This window comes from Nycticebus coucang, chromosome 8, assembly GCF_027406575.1.
Source record: "Nycticebus coucang isolate mNycCou1 chromosome 8, mNycCou1.pri, whole genome shotgun sequence".
Taxonomy (NCBI): Eukaryota; Metazoa; Chordata; class Mammalia; order Primates; family Lorisidae; genus Nycticebus; species Nycticebus coucang.
The window spans coordinates 93515643-93535113 of record NC_069787.1 but is presented as its reverse complement, the minus strand read 5'-3'; the positions used below and the strand labels follow the sequence as shown (position 1 = coordinate 93535113).

The 19471-nt window shown below is 48.3% G+C and overlaps 1 protein-coding gene and 1 pseudogene across 8 annotated transcripts in view; both read left to right on the top strand.

Moving 5' to 3' along the window:
* PFKFB4 (6-phosphofructo-2-kinase/fructose-2,6-biphosphatase 4) overlaps positions 1-19471 on the top strand; it is a 62872-nt gene that overhangs the window by 6323 nt on the left and 37078 nt on the right. For 4 of the 8 annotated variants that reach the window (XM_053599110.1, XM_053599109.1, XM_053599111.1 and 1 more), the window contains exons 2-4: positions 8053-8169; positions 8325-8421; positions 13984-14050. In XM_053599110.1, coding sequence (XP_053455085.1) covers positions 8053-8169; positions 8325-8421; positions 13984-14050 — 281 coding nt within the window. Of the gene's footprint in view, positions 1-1535; positions 1658-8052; positions 8170-8324; positions 8422-13983; positions 14051-19471 lie in introns of those variants that run through there. The other 4 variants (XM_053599113.1, XM_053599112.1, XM_053599115.1 and 1 more) reach the window with 3 other exon arrangements.
* On the top strand, positions 9843-10538 carry LOC128591552 (60S ribosomal protein L21-like; annotated as a pseudogene).

Sequence of the window (19471 nt, the reverse complement as noted above, 5' to 3'; positions counted from 1 at the left end):
CCCTGCTATAAGGTAATTTCAGCACCACTATTATATCTTTGCTTCTCACTACCTCTGAGGCATCAACTCCAAGCAAACCCCCAGCATGGTGGGGAGGGAGCTAAAGCAAAATGAGGAGGGGGCCTCCTCTGGTCTTATAGTACCTGAGGCTGGGCCTTGTTTCTTTAAACTCTTAAGTGTGAGATTAAAACCTGGCTCTAGGGGCGGCGCCTGTGACTCAGTGAGTAGAGCACTGGTCCCATGTACTGGAGGTGGTGGGTTCAAACCTGGCCCCGGCCAAAAACTGCAAAAAATAAATAAATAAAACCTGGCTCTAGGTAGGGTGCTGGCCACATATACCAAGGCTGACAGGTTTGAACCCGGCCTGGACCAGCTAAACAACAATGACAACTGCAACCAAAAAATAGCTGGGTGTTGTGGCTGGTGCCTGTAGTCCCAGCTACTTGGGAGGCTGAGGCAAGAGAATCACTTAAACCCAAGAGTTTGAAGTTGCTGTCAGTTGTGACGCCACGGTACTCTACCAAGGGCAACATAGTGAGACTGTCTCAAAACAACAAAAATAAAAATGCTTGCAGCCAGGAGTTGGAGACTAGCTTGGGCAGCACAGTGAGATCCCATCACTATAAAAAAAATAAGCGAAGTTACCCAGAAGTGGTGGCAAGTGCCTACCTATTCAGCAGGCTGAGGAAGGAGGATCACTTGAACCTGGGAGTTAACAAAATGCGGCTCTGGCTTGAGCAGAGGGCTTCGTGCTATTAGTGTTTAAGGATGTTCTCAGGGTGTTGGGGCAGGCTAGGTTGTGAGTACGTACCACCCCAGAGGCCAAAGGTGAGATCTACAAGTTGTCTGTGGGTGATCCCAGAGTTCACAGCTGAGAGTGGGTAAGCAGTGAATGAATGGACACAATGTTGTCAAAAAGGCAAGGGTTTGGCCAGGCTCAGTGGCTCACGGCTGTAATCCTAACACACTGGGAGGCCGAGGCGAGTGGATCACCTTGAACTCAGGAGTTCGAGACCAGCCTGAGCTGGAGTGACCCTGTCTCTAAAAATAGCAGGCATTGTAGCTGGTGCCTGTAGTCCCACCTACTCGGAAGGCTGGGGGAGGAGGATCATTTGAGTCCTAGAGTTTGAGGTTGCTGTGAGCTATGAAGTCATAGCACTCAACTCACAGTGACTAAGTGAGACTCTGTCTCAAAAAAAAGGTCATTGCCTTTTAGATCCATTTGCTTGTCCCACAACAACCCAATTATTCAGACAAGGAGTATTGCCAAGGAAGAAAAGCATTTTTGATATCTCTTGGGATATCTTTGGCATTTAAGGGAGGGGCTACCTGCTTTGGGGCAGGTTGTAAGGGAAGATGAATTTTGGTGTCAGCAAGTCTGCCCCGGGGCCTTAAGGATCTCAACTCCTTTGTCTTGTGGAAAACCCATTATTTCAGGTTGGGTGTGGTAGCTCATGCTTATACTCTGAACTATGGGAGGTCCAGGCTGGAGGCTAGGAGTTCAAGTTCCTCATTTCTGGGAAATAACTCAAAGGGTCAAGTAGTTAGAGGATTGTAAAAACACCTAGGAATTCCTGGAGCTGGCTACAATGGAATGCACCTCCTGGCTCCCAGTGCCTGTGTTCCTGCAACCTTGTACCCTTTGCACAGTAAACTTGTGAGTAGGTTGGACAGTACAGACCCTGGGGGCAGGGTGGGAATTGTTTTGATCACAGGGCTTTGTAGGGAGGAAGAAGCAGTACCCACTGCTGGTCTGTGCTGTGTACTGGGTTTTCTCTGGGGTCTAGTCCCAGCTCCTCAGGGCACCAGGGGCTGGCTGATTGAGGGATATCTTGTGCCTCCTTCACCCCCACTACTCCATTAGCAGTTCTTCCCCCACTTGACCCTAGGGCGGTGGTTCCCAATCTTCCTAATGCCTCGGCCCTTTAATACAGTTCCTGTGGGTCTCAACCCACAGGTTGAGAACTATTGCTCTAGGGCCTGGAAGCTCTTACCTTTCACATCCTTGGCCCTTTGGCTCAGAACTGGAGGAGCTCTTGGGGTAGGTGGGATAGGGATGAGGAGGGGCTCAGGGAGCATGGCATAAAGGACAGTGTTTGTCTGATGGCTTTTCTCAGCCAAAAGGTGACAAAGTGACACCATTCTTCCTAGGTGAGGAGATGACTGATACCTGCATAGGGCAATAGGAGAGACAACTTTCTGTCCCTTCTGCACAGGACTACTATGCCATGCTGCTTTATTTTATTTTATTTTATTTTGAGACAGAATCTCACTATGTCACTCTCAGTAGAGTGCTATGGCGTCATAGCTCACAGCAACCTTAAACTTTTGGGCTCAAGTGATCTTCTTGCCTCAGCCTCCTAAGTAGCTGGGACTATAGGCACCCACCACAATGCCCAGCTATTTTTGGGTTTTTTTTCAAGACAGAGTCTTACTATGTCGCCCTCGGTAGAGTGATGTGGTGTCACAGCTCACAGCAACCTCAAACTCTTGGGCTTAAGCGATTCTCTTGCCTCAGCCTCCCAAGTAGCTGGGACTATAGGCGCCTGCTGCAATGTCTAGCCATTTTTTTGCTTCAGTTGTCATTGTCGTTTAGCAGGCCCAAGCTGGGCTGGAACCTGCCAGTCTCAGTGCATGTGGCCGGACATGTGGCCTACTCACTGAGCTACAGGCGCCAAGCCCAGCTATTTTGTTGTTGTTGTTGTTACAGTTGTCATTGTTGTGTTAGCTGGCCTGGGCTGGGTTTGAACCCACCAGCCTTGGTGTATGTGGCCAGCACCCTACCCATTGAGCTACAGGTACCGCCAATGCTGCTTATTTTAAAGATCTCTTCCTTCCTCAGCCTAACCTAAGGAGGTGGGAGCAGGTACCATTCAGGAATCAGTTTTGGAACCCCCCCACCTGGACTAGTGTCTGCTCCTTTGGTGGAAGTGCTATAAAGTGGGCACTGTCCATTGCCAGGCACGTCTCAGGCCTCTTTGCTCTCAGGACTCCTTCAGCAAATTTGCAAGAAAGGAACCAAGAAGTTGGGCTGACATGTTTTCAGATTTCTTTCCATACATGCTCACTGTTATGAGCATTGTGTTCTGCTGTCCTGTGGAGCCTTGTGGGCTCAAAGCTACAGTTGTGCTGAATGCCCCAGCCGCTTAGTATATATGCTGTGTTCCGGGGCCTGGAATGGGTCCCCTCCTCGCCATACCTTGGTTTGCAATTTCTCTGTTGCTGGGATTTCCCAGTGTTTGCTGTAGTAAGCAGAGCTGAAGTGAGTATACTTGAACTTTGGTTTCTTTTGGGTCATTTCCTTGGGAGCTTATCTTAAGGAGCAGAGGTGATAGGTAATTTATTGCCTTGTTTTTGTGCCCAGGCCTGATGTGTTGCCCTGCCTGCCCACCTTAAGCTGCACATAAGGGTGGGAGGAAGATAGGAGGATGCAGTTACCAGAGGCTGTGGGAGGAGGCCAGGGCCATCTCTGGGGAGACAGAAGATGTGGAGAGGGGATGCTGAACCCCAATCCTGAGGTCATAGGAGTGCCCCTGCAGGAGCAGTGTGAGAGCAGATGGGTAGCCACATCAGTGGAAGCAAAATTAAGCTAGGCACCCGTAGCTCAGTGGATAGGGAGCCAGCCACATACACCAAGGCTGGCGGGTTCGAAACAGGCCCAGGTCTGCTATAACAATGACAACTACAACAAAAAAATAGCCAGGTGTTGTGGCGGGCGCCTGTAGTCCCAGCTACTTGGGAGGCTGAGGCAAGAGAATCACTTAAGCCTGAAGAGTTTGAGGTTGCTGTGAGCTGTGACACCACAGTACTCTACCAAGAGTGACACAGTGAAACTCTGTCTCAAAAATATGAGTACAGGGCGGCGCCTGTGGCTCAAAGAGTAGGGCGCCGGTCCCATATGCCGGAGGTGGCGGGTTCAAACCCAGCCCCGGCCAAAAACCACAAAAAAAAAAAAAATGAGTACAGGGGCCAGACGTGGTGGCTCACGCCTGTAGTCCCAGCGCTGTGGGAGGCCGAGGTGGGTGGATTGCCTGAGCTCAGAGGTTCAAGACCTGTATGAACAGCAGTGAGCCAGAGTAAGACCCCATCTCTACTAACATCAAAAAAAAAAAAAAAAAAAAAGTGAGACAGAGCATTGCCAGAGGAATGAACAACAAAAAAAGAAGAAGAATTGGGCGGCGCCTGTGGCTCAGTGAGTAGGGCGCCGGCCCCATATGCCGAGGGTGGCGGATTCAAACCCGGCCCCGGCCAAACTGCAACAACAACAACAAAAAAAATAGCCGGGCGTTGTGGCGGGCGCCTGTAGTCCCAGCTACTTGGGAGGCTGAGGCAAGAGAATCGCGTAAGCCCAAGAGTTAGAGGTTGCTGTGAGCCGTGTGACGCCACGGCACTCTACCAAGGGCGGTACAGTGAGACTCTGTCTCTAAAAAAAAAAAGAAGAATGAACAAGGAAGCTGAAATTAAAAATTAAAAAAAAAAAAAAACATTAAAAAAAATTGATACAGGTTTTCCCCCCTGGTTAGTAGCAGATGCATTGCGCTTAGGTTGCTTGAGAGCCCTGGCCAGCCAGCCAGGAGCTATGCAAATCGGGCACTGGCCCTGAGGATGCAAGGCCTTGCCTAACTTGTTTTCCTCTTACCTTAACCAATGCTGAGGTTTTCCTGCAAGTTTCATCACTCTCACTCACCGTCAGTGGTTTGTAGGGTACCTTCCTTCTCACCCCCAGGCAATTTGGGTCACACTTACCTATACAAGGGCTGTTCACTAGAGTAATGGAGCCCCCATTGGCAAGCAAGGTCCTTTTCTGCAGGGCCTACCTGGGGCCAGGCTGCTGCCTCCATGCCTTATGTCCCAAGGCAGTTGGTGCTGAGGTACACTTGTGTCCTTAGCTTAGTGTGCTGACTGGGCAGGTCAGAGAGCACACCTTCTCTGGAGTACTCAGGCTTTTATGTGGAGGTGGTGCTAGATGTCCCTGAGGGCATATGGTCCCATTTTGCTGGGACCAGTGTCAGAGTCAGGATAGGAACCTAGTTCCTCAACCCCTGGCAGAGGTTCCCCTGGGACATTTGTGCTCTGAGGGAGACAACTTGGGGCAGTGACAGTTTGTGTGAGGAGGACTACTAGGTTAAGGCACTTAGAGTACCAAGTGGGTGAGGAGGGGCAGTGATAGGTCCCCACATCTGTCCATCTGCCTATCTGCTATGATTTTACCTGGCCCAGGTCCTAAGGATAATGAAGGAGAAGCTTCCTGAGGCTTCTGAGGTGAAACCTCATTGAGGACATTGAAAGCTGATCTGGGAGCTGTGTGTGGTAGACCATTCCTATTGTCTCAATGACTCAGGAGGATGAGGCGGGAGGAGCACTCGAGCCCAGTTTGAGGTTTCAGTGAGCTATGATCACACCACTGCACTTCAGCCTGGGTGATAGGTGAGACGGTCTCTTAAACTAAACAAAACAAAACAAAAAACTGACTGTGTTACGTGAAGCTGGCAGTTCTTTTACTTTGGTATCTGTCCTAGCCAACTAGGGGTATAGGGCTGTATGTATTAGAACTTTCCCCTACTGCAGTCTCGGCAAATTCCCCTGTTGGCGCGCTGACTTGGTGGGACATGGGTGATGGTGGGTGGGCTATCCGAAGGACTGTCCTTCTGGACATTAATCCCTCTCTGGTCTCAGTTCCTTACTTACACCTGGTAGGCTTCTACATGCCCCTTTTCCTGTTCCTGCCTGTAATTCCTGAGCACCAATTTTGCCAGGCCCCAAGCCCCTGAGTGGTTCAAATATCACAGGGCTACTTCTGCTCCAAATGAGCAGTTGGGGAAAAGAGACTGAAGAGTGAAGTGATAGCCAAGTGCCGTGGCTCATGCCTGTAATCCTAACACACTGGAAGGCCAAGGTGGATGGAGTTCAGGAGTTTGAGACCAGCCTGAGCAAGAGCGAGACACTATCTCTACTGAAAAATAGGAAAAAATTAGCTGAGCGTGGCTTGGCACCTGTGGCTCCAGCGGCTAAGGCGCCAGCCACATACACCTGAGCTGGTGGGTTTGAATCCAGCCCGGGTCCACCAAATAACAATGATGGCTGCAACCAAAAAATAGCTGGGCGTTGTGGTAGGCGCCTGTAGTCCTAGCTTCTTGCGAGGCGGAGGCAGGAGACTCGCTTGAGCCCAGGAGTTGGAGATTGCTGTGAGCTGTGATGCCATGGCACTCTACCCACAGTGACAGCTTGAGGCTCTGTCTCAAAAAAAAATTAACTGAGTTTTGTGGCAGGTGCCTGTAGTCCCAGCTATATGGGAGGCTAAGGCAGGAGGGACCTTGAGCCCAAGGGACTGAGGTTGTTGTGAGCTATGACTACACAGCATTCTTTTTTTTTTTTTGCAGTTTTTGGCCGGGGCTGGGTTTGAACCCACCACCTCCATCATATGCAGCCGGCGCCCTACCCTTTTGAGCCACAGGTGCCGCCCAACTACACGGCATTCTACCCAGGGCTACAGAGTGAGACTCTGTCACACACACAAAAAAAAGTGAAGTAACCAGTGAGAGGTTATGGACCCCAAAATGAAAGATTATTCCAATGTGTGAGATGAAAGGAAAACGGGATCTCAGTTGTGTGTGTAGTCAGTGTAGCCTTTATTTCACCTGAGTGCAGGTAGGATGAAATCAGAAAAGGAATTCCACTCGAGGGCTATTGTGGATGGGGATTTAAAGGTTGGAAGGATGGAGGTTGGGACATTCCCTTTCCTGGGTAGAACACCTGTCGGAAGGGTGGGGGTTGGCCTGTTCACCTTTCCTAGGTGGGACATCCATGGACAAGGGAGGGGGTTGACCCATTTACCTTTCTTAGGTGGGACATCTAGTGGGAAAGGGTAGGGGTTGACCCATTTTTTTTTTTTTTGAGACAGAGTCTCACTTTTTCCCCCTTGGTATAGTGGTGTGGCATCACAGCTCACAGCAACCTCCAGCTCTTGGGCTAGGGCGATTCTCTTGCCTTAGCCTCCTGAGTTGCTGGGACTACAGGTACCCACCACAATGCCCAGATATTTTTTTTTTTTTTGAGACAGCCTCAAGCTGTCCCCCTGGGTAGAGTGCTGTGGCATCACAGCTCATGGCAACCTCCAACTCCTGGGCTCAAGCGATTCTCCTGCCTCCGCCTCCCAAGTAGTTGGGACTACAGGCGCCCATCACAATGCCCGGCTATTTTTTGGTTGCAGCCGTCATTGTTGTTTGGCGGGCCGGGCTGGATTCCAACCTGCCAGCTCAGTTGTATGTGACTGGTGCCTTAGCCGCTTGAGCCACAGGCACTGAGCTGATGCCCACCTATTTTTGTTGCAGTTGCCACTTCTGTTTTAGCTGTCGGGGGCTGGATTCGAACCTGTCACCCTCAGTATATGGGGCTAGCGTCCTACCCACTGAACCACAGGTGCCGCCCAGGGGTTGACCCATTTAGGCAGGTCCATCCTATTTGAGCGGGGTTCCTATATTTGACTCTCAGGACTAAGGTGGGCTGTACCAGGTGGGCATGGGGTTACTTCAGAGAAAAGACTCATTGAGGAAGGAAGCAGCTTTGAAGGTGGGATTTGTAGGATGAAAAGAAGTTTAGCACAGGGAAGGTACGCAGTAGGGCTGTGTGTGTTGGGAGTGTTGAGTGAGTATTGGAGTGGGGGGAGATATAAGAGTGCTAGAGTGTAGATCTCCAGGTGGCAGAGGCTGGGTGTTGAATAGATCTTGGCTCTGTCCTTCTTCATGCATTGGGAACTACCTAGCCGTGTTTAGCTGGCAGTGTGGCCAGTTGAGCCATGTGGTGCACATCAGGATGAGAAGGGTTGGTGAGATCCTTTCACATCTGCCAGAGCTCCAGACTGGCCTATAGAAGGCAGACATGCCAATGGTGGCTTGAGCCCAGGGTCTGGGAGCACTCAGCTGTCTGATGCCAGCAAAGTACTTCTGGTGCCAGTCCTGTGCCCCGAGGCTGAGAGATCATAGGCACAGAGAGAGGGACATCCTGGGAGGGGTCCTGGTCCTTGTCTCATGCTGTGTACTGCTTGCCTTTCAGTTTGCATGACCAACTGCCCAACGCTCATTGTCATGGTGGGCCTGCCTGCCAGGGGTAAGACCTACATTTCTAAGAAGCTGACTCGATACCTCAACTGGATTGGTGTGCCCACTCGGGGTGAGGCTTGGTCCACTGTCCAAGGGGTTGTTGGGGTTTTGTGGGTTGGGGAAGAAAAGAGAGAAGGGTGCATGGTGGGCAGGCTTGCGGTGGGTCAGTGTCAAGAATTGTGGGAGTTGCCATTGCTATGAAAGCTGATCCTCTCCTTCCCCTAGAATTCAACGTTGGCCAGTATCGCCGGGACATGGTCAAGACATATAGATCATTTGAGTTTTTCCTCCCAGACAACGAAGAGGGCCTGAAGATAAGGAAGTAAGTTGTGAGCGGAAGTAGGGGGGCTGTTGGGACACTGCTTTTGGGAAGGCTAACAAGTTACTGCCTGTTTACTGAGAAGCTCCCTAAGCCTCTGGGGCCCAGTTGCGGGTGAATGGCTGAGCCACTCCTGAGCCCTGGCTTTGCTTCCCCGATGGCTATGACAGGGCTGGTCACTTGACCTGTGAGGATATGGTGGCGTTGAGATATGATGGCTTTGGGGATGAGAGGAGAAGGATGCATAGCCTCCTTGGGCCAGGTCTGTCCCTTCCTGGTGTTAAGGAGCCCTTGGTAAGAACATCCTTGGGAGGGGAGAGTGGAGTTTCAGAAAGTGAGAAAGGCTCAGCCAGGGTAGTCAGTGTTGCGTGGAGGTCCTGCTCACTTGCCCAGGCCCTCAGTGTGTATGGCTGCTGGTGCAGAAGGGGGTGTCAGAGATATAGGCCACAGGGGTGAGGGGGCTTTCCTCCCTTGCCCCAGGATGAGCCCCCTCTGTGTATCTTGAACATGTTTGCCATATGCTTTGCATGTTCCTGGTGTATGTAGAACAAAGCATAGCCAGGGCTTTGGCTTTGCTCTGAGGTGGCCTAGATGCTGCTGGGTGAGTAGTTCACACTCCTACTGTTATTCATGAGATAGCAATTTACCTGTGATAATTACTCCCTACACCTTTCAGACTTGAACCAAGTGCTCTCTCCAGGGAACTGAACAGGAGCTGGGGGATCAAGAAGCCCCTTGTCCGCCCAAGGTGTCAGAGACTTGCTCTTAGTCCAGTCATCATGATAGGGTAGTGACCAGAGGTTGGCCCAACTCTAGTGATGTCCTCCCCTCCTAAAGCAAGCCTAGCCAGAAGCCACCAAGATCTGGACACTACTAGGCTACCTGTTCCTTCTCTGGTCCCCAGGGGACAGGAGCCCCCCACTGTGGGGGCTGATCTTCAGACTAGAGACTGCTTTTGTTCTTGCTGCACTGAGAGGGGAAAGGGAGTCTGACATTCAGATTTCTGTGGCCAAACTGGGTAAAACTCAAGGCTGGACCCTTTGGTGCTCTCAAGCCAGACAAAAAGGAGAGGACAAATATTTGAACCTACTGTGTGTTGGGTGCCTGACACCTGTTGTTTCATATACACCCATTTTACAGATAAGGAAACTGAGGCTCAGAGGCCAAGAGCCTCACACAAAGTAACAAGTTACTTTGCAGAGCCCAGGCTTGAATCTAAGCACATCTATCACCAAACACTGCCCAGTATTATTCAGTAGGGAGGTCAAGGAACATGATATGCAAATCTTAAGATGACCCCAAGCTGCTGATACAGAAAGATGAGCTCATTTGATCTTCCCTACAGCTTTCATGATGCATAGTGTTGCCTTCCTTTCCCAGATGCTGAGACTCAGGTCAGAAAGTGATGGTATTGCTTTTCGGCCGGAGACGCCATCTTCCAGTAATTCACCAAAATGACAAACACAAAGGGAAAGAGGAGAGGCACCCGATACATGTTCTCTAGGCCTTTTAGAAAACATGGAGTTGTTCCTTTGGCCACATATATGCGAATCTACAAGAAAGGTGATATTGTAGACATCAAGGGAATGGGTACTGTTTAAAAAGGCATGCCACACAAATGTTACCATGGGAGAAGTGGAAGAGTCTACAGTGTTACCCAGCATGCTATTGGCATTGTTGTAAACAAACAAGTTAAGGGCAAGATCCTCGCGAAGAGGATTAATGTTCGTATTGAGCATATTAAGCACTCTAAGAGCCGAGATAGCTTCCTGAAACGTGTGAAGGAAAATGATCAGAAAAAGAAGGAAGCCAAAGAGAAAGGTACCTGGGTTCAACTGAAGCGCCAGCCTGCGCCACCCAGAGAAGCCCACTTTGTGAGAACTAACGGAAAGGAGCCTGAGCTTCTGGAACCCATTCCCTATGAATTCATGGCATAATAAGCATATAACATAGCACAAAGGAGTACTAGTGGACCCATGTTTTTAGGAGCAAGAACCTATTTATTCCCCATTAGCTCATGGCATAATATGTGTACAGCATAGCACACAGGATAACCAATAGACCCCATGTAACAGTGATACAAGGTGCTGGGACCTATTTCCTACGAATTCAAAAGTCAGTCAACACTTTGTCACATTAAATGGCAAGGTGCCTCCCTGAGCTGCTGGAATCTCTTCCCCTATGAATTCATGGCATGGTAGATACAAATAATAGCATAAAAATGTTTCTTGTTCATTCACTACAAGTGTGTTTTTTTTTCCACCCCAAAGAAGTATTAAAGCAAATTTTAATGTGTCCTAAAAAAAAAAAAAAAGAAAGTGATGGTATTGTCAGGGGTCACTCAAGGTTTGAATTTGAATCCAGGCTTGTTTGAATTCATAGTGTTTGTAGAAAGAGTAAGGGAGCTGGGATTCTCCAAGTCTGCCAGCCATTCTACTAAGGCTGCCCCTTGAAAGTGGGGATGTTGGGGTTAATTCAAACAGGGAGACCTAGACTCAGAGGAGTTGGGAAGCTAGTGCAAGGTCACCCTGCAAAAGAAGCTGAGGGCAGGTTCATGTGCTGCTTTTCTGCAGGCATACCTGCCACTGTGCCTAGAAACCCTTCCTCTTATATCCAAAGCCTGGATCTGGCCACTGGGCCACAAGGCTATTCCCATTAACCAGCCCCACATTTCCCATAAGTAACTGGCAAAATAAAGGACCAGAGTTTTTAAAATGGAAAACCCAGGAAGAGAGGGCTGCATTTCCCAGAGGTTTGGTTCTTTACATATTGTTAAAGTCTCTAGAGCCACACAGTTTTGAGATCTGTTCCTGACACTGGAGTTAGTGGACAGTCTAGAAAAGTGCATGCACAGTCCTATGTGCACATAAAAGGGCACATATGTACACATGTTACCAGACAAACTCATGCTCTTGCATGCAGTCCCATACCACACACAAGCCCCCTAGGTGCACATCTGGACACAGACATATACCCCATATGTAAACAAGGGTGCATATACACATGTATACACCCCATACACACACAGTTACACTATACATAAAGGTATGTACACGTGCGTGGGCACCCACACGTGTAGGTACTAGGGCTCACTCATATTTATAGTCAAACACACAGCCATATGCCACACAAAGGGCCAGTACACACGGGCCTCCGTGTTCTATGTATATGTGTGTGTGTGTGTGTGTGTGTGTGTGTGTGTGTCAGGGGTTCCCAGCACCACCTTCAGGTTCAGATTCAGTAAATTGCTAGAATGACTCACAGAACTCGCATATAGTGGGAGTTATGGCTAAGCTTTATTATATCAAAATGATACAAAGCAAGGGCGCCACCTGTGGCTCAGTGAGTAGGGAGCCAGCCCCATATACGGAGGGTGGCGGGTTTAAACCCGGCCCTGGCCTAACTGTAACAAAAAAATAGCCATGTGTTGTGGCAGGTGCCTGTAGTCCCAGCTACTCTGAAGGCTGAGACAAGAGAATCACCTAGGCCCTAGAGCTGGAGGTTGCTGTGAGCTGTGAACCCATGGCATTCTAACGAGGGCGACAAAGTGAAACTCTGTCTCTAAAAAAAAAAAAGATACAAAGCAAAATCACCCCAGAAAAGGAAGTGACCTCCAGAGGAAACCAGGAATAAGCATCTGAGATTCCTCTCCCCATGGAGTCACACAGGATGCACTTAATTCCTCTAGTAGTGAATTGTGACAACACATGGGGAATGTTGTCTGCCAGGTGGGCTTATCATAGACTCGGTTATCAAGAATTTCACTGGGGCTGGTTACACACACGCCCTATGCCTGGCATGTACCAAACTTCCAGACTTCTAAAGGGAGAGCAGCTATTCAGCGTAAACCATATTGTTTGGGTAAACGGGCTAGACACAGTGAGCTACTCTCATTTCTTAGGCAAAGTTTCATACCAGTGTGGGGAAATGCTTACTTACTGTTCAAGTTCCCAGGCCCTAGCCAAGGGCCAACCTTGCAAATAGGCTTTTCTTTTCTTTCTTTCTTTCTTTTTTTTTTTAGAGAGCAAGCCTTTCAAAGAGTAGCATTCTTGGCGTGGTGTGGTGTCTCATACCTGTCATCCTAGCACACTGGGAGGTGTAGGCAGGAGAATCTCTTAGGCTCAGAAGTTCGAGATGAGCAAGAGCATGACCTCATCTCTACTGGGCCACAAGGTAGAAAACTTAGCTGGGTGTTGTGGCACACACCTGTAGTCCCAGGTACTTGGGAGGCTGAGGCAGAAGGATCATTTTAATGCAGAAGTTTTCTGTGAATTAGGCTGATGCCATGGTGCTCTAGCCTGGGCAACAATGTAAGACTCTGTTCAAAAAAAAAAAAAAAAAAAAGGTAGCATGCTCAGGCCTGCTGTGTTAATTCTTCCTTACACGTGTAGTCACCCACCACACATGTAGGTGGGGGCACACAAAATGCGTACCTCATAGGCAAGTGTGTGGGTACATATACTTTTGTGCTCACCCCGTATGCACATCTAGGTCTGTGCACACATGCATACCAAGTGTGCTTGTGCATGTGTGCTCACACAGTCACATACCACATGAAAGCATGTGTATACAGACACCATGTGTACACATACAGACACACATGCCACACCCTATGCTCACATACACAATACCCTATGTAGACATACACAAAAACTTATGCATGTGAGTGCATGCCACACATGTCCTATGTACACATGTGTAGCACATTGCTTCATACCTATGCCCATTAAATTACATTCTACATATGAGGGTTTGGGCGCACTATGTGTGCATACACAGCTGTACTCACATATGGGCCCAGGAAATAGTAACACTTGTACACAGACTTACATGTGCACATACAGGCACAGCACAGTCACACGTACCCACAAATGTGGATGTATGCACATGTGCACCTATTCATATTCACACACACATATATACACAGGCGCCCAGGCTGTTCCCTCACATCTTCCTTGGGGCCTGAGATTCCCCCCATCCTAGCCACATTGGTGGAGCCATGGCCAGAGCAGCCCCTAGAAAAGATCTGAGCCCGTAACATGGGGGTCTAAATGCAGATGGTAAGAAATGGCCCCAGCAGCTGGGTGCAGTGACTCACGCCTACAATCCCAGCACTTTGAGAGGCCAAGGCAGGGGAATAGCTTGAGGCAAGGAGTGGAGACCAGCCTGGGTAAGATAGTGAAACTCCATCTCTTAAAATAAAATTAGCCTCAGCCTGTTCTCCTAGCTACACAGGAGGCCGAGAGAAGAGGATCACTTGAGCCTAAGAGTTGGATGTTGCAGTGAGATATGAGGGTGCCACTGCACCTAGTCTGGGCAACAGATCAGGACCTTGTCTCAAAAAAAAAAAAAAAAAATTGAAAAGAAAAAAAGAAGCGGCTCTAGCAATATCTTCTACTTTATAGAAGCAGAGTTAGCCAAAGATGGAAAATTATTCCAAAGAAAGAGAAGAGAAATCTTGAAGAAAGAAAGAGGGGAACTATGGGTTGTCCCTTCTGCTGTCCCGACCTGCCATCTACAGCTGGGGTTGGATGCTGGGCTGACCCTGTGTTTTTTCTCCTGAAGACAGTGTGCTCTGGCAGCCCTCCGTGATGTCCAGCGGTTCCTCAGTGAGGAGGGGGGACATGTGGCAGTGAGTATGACACCTGGCATTAGCTGGGAGTAACACATGGGAGCCCACCCGTATCTGTGCCTTTGCTTATCAAGCAGCTGAGAAGAAGGCAGGTTGTGTGTGCCCTGAATGCCCCTGGGTGCCAACGGTTGGGAAGAAGTCTGTGGCAGCTAAGCAGGAGGAAGGGAGAGGCTGGATCTGGGCCAGGAGTTCCCCTCTGAACATATGGGCACATTTACCCTGCAGGATTTCCCTCTGAATATTTGAGTTGTTGACCACCCCAGAAGTTACCAATATTGTTATCTAAGTCTTTAATAAATGTGATTTCCTCGGTGTTTACTGGCTGTTGCAGGAACCAGCTGAATCATGGGAGTTCTACCTGTGTATTGACCCCTCTAGTCAGATGGAAGCGTGGGACAGGGTCTGTGGGAAGGGCCTACCCCAAGCCTAAATAGTCAAACGTGGAAGCTGTTCAATACCTTCCTTTTTCCTTCTGGAGCTCTCTGCCCACCAGTTCCAATCTGGATTAGAGTTGCCTGTGACTCTGCTGTCACCTGGGCGTTTCTCCTCTCTCCTGGGCTGAATGTCCTTTTGGTCCTGGATCCCATGTCTTTTCTGTCTTTGGTTTATGACTTGCTTTGTTTAAGCACATCCTCTAGTCTAGTAGCTTCCTAAGAAAGGTGCTTGGAAAGTAAATTGCATGTCTGAAACATCTTTTTTTAGTCATTGCATTTGATGGTTGAATATAGAATTCTATACTGAATTTAGAGTTTACTGCATATGCTATGCTCAGTGGGAAGTACTTTTCCCTTAGATTAGAATTTCCATGAGGACACTGTTCTGTTGTCTTGTGGCTTCTAGCATGGCCATGGAGAAGTCTAATATCATTCTGATTTGATGATCTTACTAAAAGTTTCATCTCTTGGAGGGAGCTGGTGGCTTCTCATGCCCTTTCCTCTTAGGAGGCTTTAGGATTTTCAGGATCCTCTCTGCTCTACCATGGTGGGAGATAGAGGGGCCTTTTCCTTTGGAAAACACTTATCCTTCGGGTCAGGGAAATCATGTTTTATTTCTTTGATAAACCATCTCTGTCAAGCCATTACCTCCCCTACTCCCACAGCATTTTCTGTGCTGCTTTTTCTAGATCTCCTTGTGGCTATATGCTAGGTTTGAGCCCTACTTTTACTCTTTGTCCCCTATTTTCTTTTCTTTTTTTTTTGAGACAGAGCCTCAAGCTGTTGCCCTGGGTAGAGCACTGTGACATCACAGCTCACAGCAACCTCCAACTCCTGGTCTCAAGCAATTCTCCTGTCTCCACCTCCCAAGTAGCTGGACTACAGGTACCAGCCACAATGCCCAGCTATTTTTTGGTTGTAGCCATCATCGTTGGCGGGCCCGGGCTGGATTCGAACCCGACAGCTCAGGTGTATGTGGCTAGCACCTTAGCCACTTGAGCCATGGGCGCCAAGCCTCTCCCCTGTTTTCTCTGTCTTTTTTTTTTTAATCTTGAGGGAGCTTTCCTCAGCATTATCTTACAAGTATTTGGTTGAATTTAAGATTTCTACGGCTCCATGCCCGTAGCTCAGTTGTTAGAGTGCCAGCCACATACACTGGAGCTGGCAGGTTTGAATCTAGACCAGGCCTGCTAAACAACAATGACAACAACAAAAATAGCCGGGCATTGTGGCAGGTGCCTCTAATCCTAGCTACTTGGGAGGCTGAAGCAAAGGAATCTCTTGAGCCTGAGAGTTTGAGGTTGCTGTGAGTTGTGACACCAAGGCACTCTACTGAGGGCAACATCATGACACTGTCTCAAAATAAATAAATAAATAGATTTCTATAGTCATATATATATATATATTTTTGTAAAGACAGAGTCTCACTTTACTGCCCTTGGTAGAGTGCCATGGCGTCACACGGCTCACAGCAACCTCCAGCTCTTGGGCTTACATGATTCTCTTGCCTCAGTCTCCCGAGCAGCTGGGACTACAGGCGCCCGCCACAACGCCCGGCTATTTTTTTGTTGCAGTTTGGCCGGGGCTGGGCTGGAACCCGCCACCCTTGGCATATGGGGCCAGCGCCCTACTCACTGAGCCACAGGCACCGCCCATATAGTCATATTTTAAATCTCTGAGTGTTCCAATTTTTTAGAACTCTGCTCTTATTTCATGGTTACTGATCTTTATATTTCCTCTTGGATGATTTTTGTAAGTTTTTTGGACATACTTTTCTGTTCCAGGCCCTCTTCATTTCACCAAGTTTCTTTTTTTCTATTTGCTTTATTTAATTTCTTTTTTTTTTTTGTAGTTTTTGGCCAGGGCTGGGTTTGAACCTGCCACCTCTGGCATATGGGGCTGGCGCCTACTCTTCTGAGCCACAGGTGCCCCCCGATTTATTTAGTTTCTATATGTGGTTAGAGGTTTAGCTACAGTATCAGATGAGCCCTATTTGGATGCCCTGTTTGGATGCCCTTTTTAAAAAGTAATGCTGTAGGGCTCGGCACCCACAGTGGTTATGGCACCAGCCACATACAATAAGGCTGGTGGGTTTGAACCCAGCCTAGGCCAGCTAAACAACAATAACTGCAACAAGAAAATAGCTGGGCATTGTGGCAGGCTCCTGTAGTTCCAGCTACTTGGGAGGCTAAGGCAAGATAATCGCTTGAGCCCAAGAGTTTGAGGTTGCTATGAGCTGTAATGCCATAGCACTCCACCAAGTGTGACATAGACTCTTGTCTCAAAAAGAAAAAAAGAAAAAGTGATGCTGTAGGCTCGGTGCTTGTAGCTCAGCGCTTAGGGCACCAGCCACATAGACTGGAGCTGGCGGGTTCGAATCCAGCCTGGGCCAGCTAAACAACAATGACAACTGTAGCAGCTGGTATAGCCAATGGCTAGGAGGAGTGAGAGTTGTAACAAACACCTGTATAGCTCAATAATGGAACACCTTGGTGAAAAGGGCATGGAGAGGGATTTAGCTCTTGTAACAAGCATGAGAGAGCTTGCAAGATGAGAGCATTGGTGAATTGGCAATCTCTACACCTGTGGTGTTGAGAGGCACGAGATCAGCCTTATATTAGGCTGGAAGAGAAGGCCGTCGGGAGTGAGCTCATTCTATCACAGACGCTCACTCTGACTCTGTCTCCTGTCCTGCCTACAGAACAGAATGTCAGCACGGCTTCTTCCTGCTGAAGATCACTAAGCTCTGCTAATGACTAAGATCTATCTTTCTAAGAAGATGGCTTTATTCTCTCAAAAGACTATCTCTCTCCCATCTGCTAAAGGGAGAGAATAGCCCCCAGGCACCTAAGAGCAATTGTTCCTGAGCAAGGTAGCTTAGCTGTCCCTGTCTGGAACTTAGATAAGCCTAGATCAGGGCCAGAGACCAATCAGTCCTGGGCCCTGATAAGTGGCGCCCACAAAGGGACCCCAATACAACTGCAACCAAAAATAGCCAGGCTTTGTGGCGGGCACCTGTAGTCCTAGCTACCCAGGAAACTGAGGCAAGAGAATCACTTAAGCCCAAGAGTTGGAGGTTTCTGTGAACTGTGATGCCACAGCACTCTACCCAGGGGGACATAGTGAGACTCTGTCTCAAAAAAAAAAAAAAAATGGGGTGGCGCCTGTGGCTCAATGAGTAGGGCGCTGGCCCCATATACTGAGGGTGGCCGGTTCAAACTCAGCCCCGGCTGAACTGCAACCAAAAAATAGCTGGGTGTTGTGGCAGGCGCCTGTAGTCCCAGCTACTCGGGAGGCTGAGGCAGGAGAATCGCGGAAGCCCAAGAGGTTGCTGTGAGTCCTGTGACATCATGGCACCCTACTGAAGGCGGTAAAGTGAGACCCTGTCTCTACAAAAAAAAAAAAAAAATGTGATGGTGAGTGGGCTACACCCAAGGAGTTGGTGCCTGGCCGGGTACGGTTGGGGAAGATTCGAGCTGTTCTCTGTAAGACCTCTAGCCAGTCCTTCCATTTCTTTCCTACCCCTGTCCCTTTTTTTTTTGGAGACAGTCTCACTATGTCACCCTTGGTAGAGTGCTATGGCGTCATAGCTCACAGCAACCTCTAACTCTTGGCTTAAGCGATTCTCTTGCCTCAGCCTCCCGAGTAGCTGGGACTAGAGGTGCCTGCCACAATGCCCGGCTATTTTTGTTGTTGTTGCAGTTGCCACTGCTGTTTTAGCTGGCCGGGGCCGGATTCGAATCCACCACCGCCAGTATATGGGGCGGGTGCCCTACCCACTGAGCCACAGGCACCGCCCGCCTACCCCCCATCCATTTTTTATGAGTTGCCTATGCCCCATCCCTGAGTATCCCAGTCCTGTACAAATGGTTAGCCAACCCTTACGTTTGGTTTTCTCCATTTCTCTGAGTCATTCACCATGTGTCTATCTTACAAAATTTTGTTGGTATTGCCATCTCCTATCCTTTCCTCTCTTTTCTTTTTTCTTTCTTTCTTTATTTTTTATTTTATTTTATTTTTTTTTACTAATAAAAAAATTGTATTTACTTAGAAGCATTAAGAATGTCAACAAAACAGCTTCAACTTTTTTTTTGCAATTACAGAGTGGTATTCAGTTAACAGAACAACAATTATTTCGTATAAGCTGCATCAGAGACAACTGAAGATGAAAAAACTACCATCCCCATATATAACTAATTTGTGCTGTGCACCAAGAACCTGCTGTAAATTTCCATGCCAATTTACAACCCCCAGACTGTACCAGGCAAGGTTAGTGGCTATTGAAAATACCACCAGGACAGGGCTATCTAAAGACACATTTGGTAGTGTGTTAACTATACAAAAAAAGACACTGTACAGTTTAAAAACAAATCTTACACAGCCTTACATTTCAATTTTTTTCTTTAAAAGGAGTGAGTTGTGTACAGGGGGGTTAAATGCTTTATAGACAAGAAAAAAAACCCGCTAGAACCAACTTATTCATCATCATCATCATCATCTTCCTCCTCTTCCTCCTCTTCATCTTCTCATCTTCCTCCTCTTCCTTCTTTTTCTTGCTTTTTTCAGCCTTGACTCCCTTTTTCGCTGTGTCAGGCTTTCCTTTAGCTCTGTATGCAGCAATATCCTTTCCATGTTTTTCCTTCAGCTTTGCAGCCTTCTTTTCATCAGGCTGCTTGTCCTCTGCAGCAGTGTTATTCCACATCTCCCCCAGCTTCTTTGCAACATCACCAATGGATAGGCCGGGATGTTCTCCTTTAATTTTTGGGCATACTCAGAATAGAACAAGAAAAAGGCCGAAGGAGGCCTCTTGGGTGCATTGGGATCCTTGAACTTCTTTTTTGTTGCCCCTTTAGGAGGGATCTAGGTTTTCATTTCTCTTTCATAATGGGCCTTGTCCGCCTCTGCCGTATCTTCTAATTTTCCTTTCTCTTTAGCAGACATGGTCTTCCACCTCTCTGAGCACTTCTTAGAAAACTCCGAGAAGCTG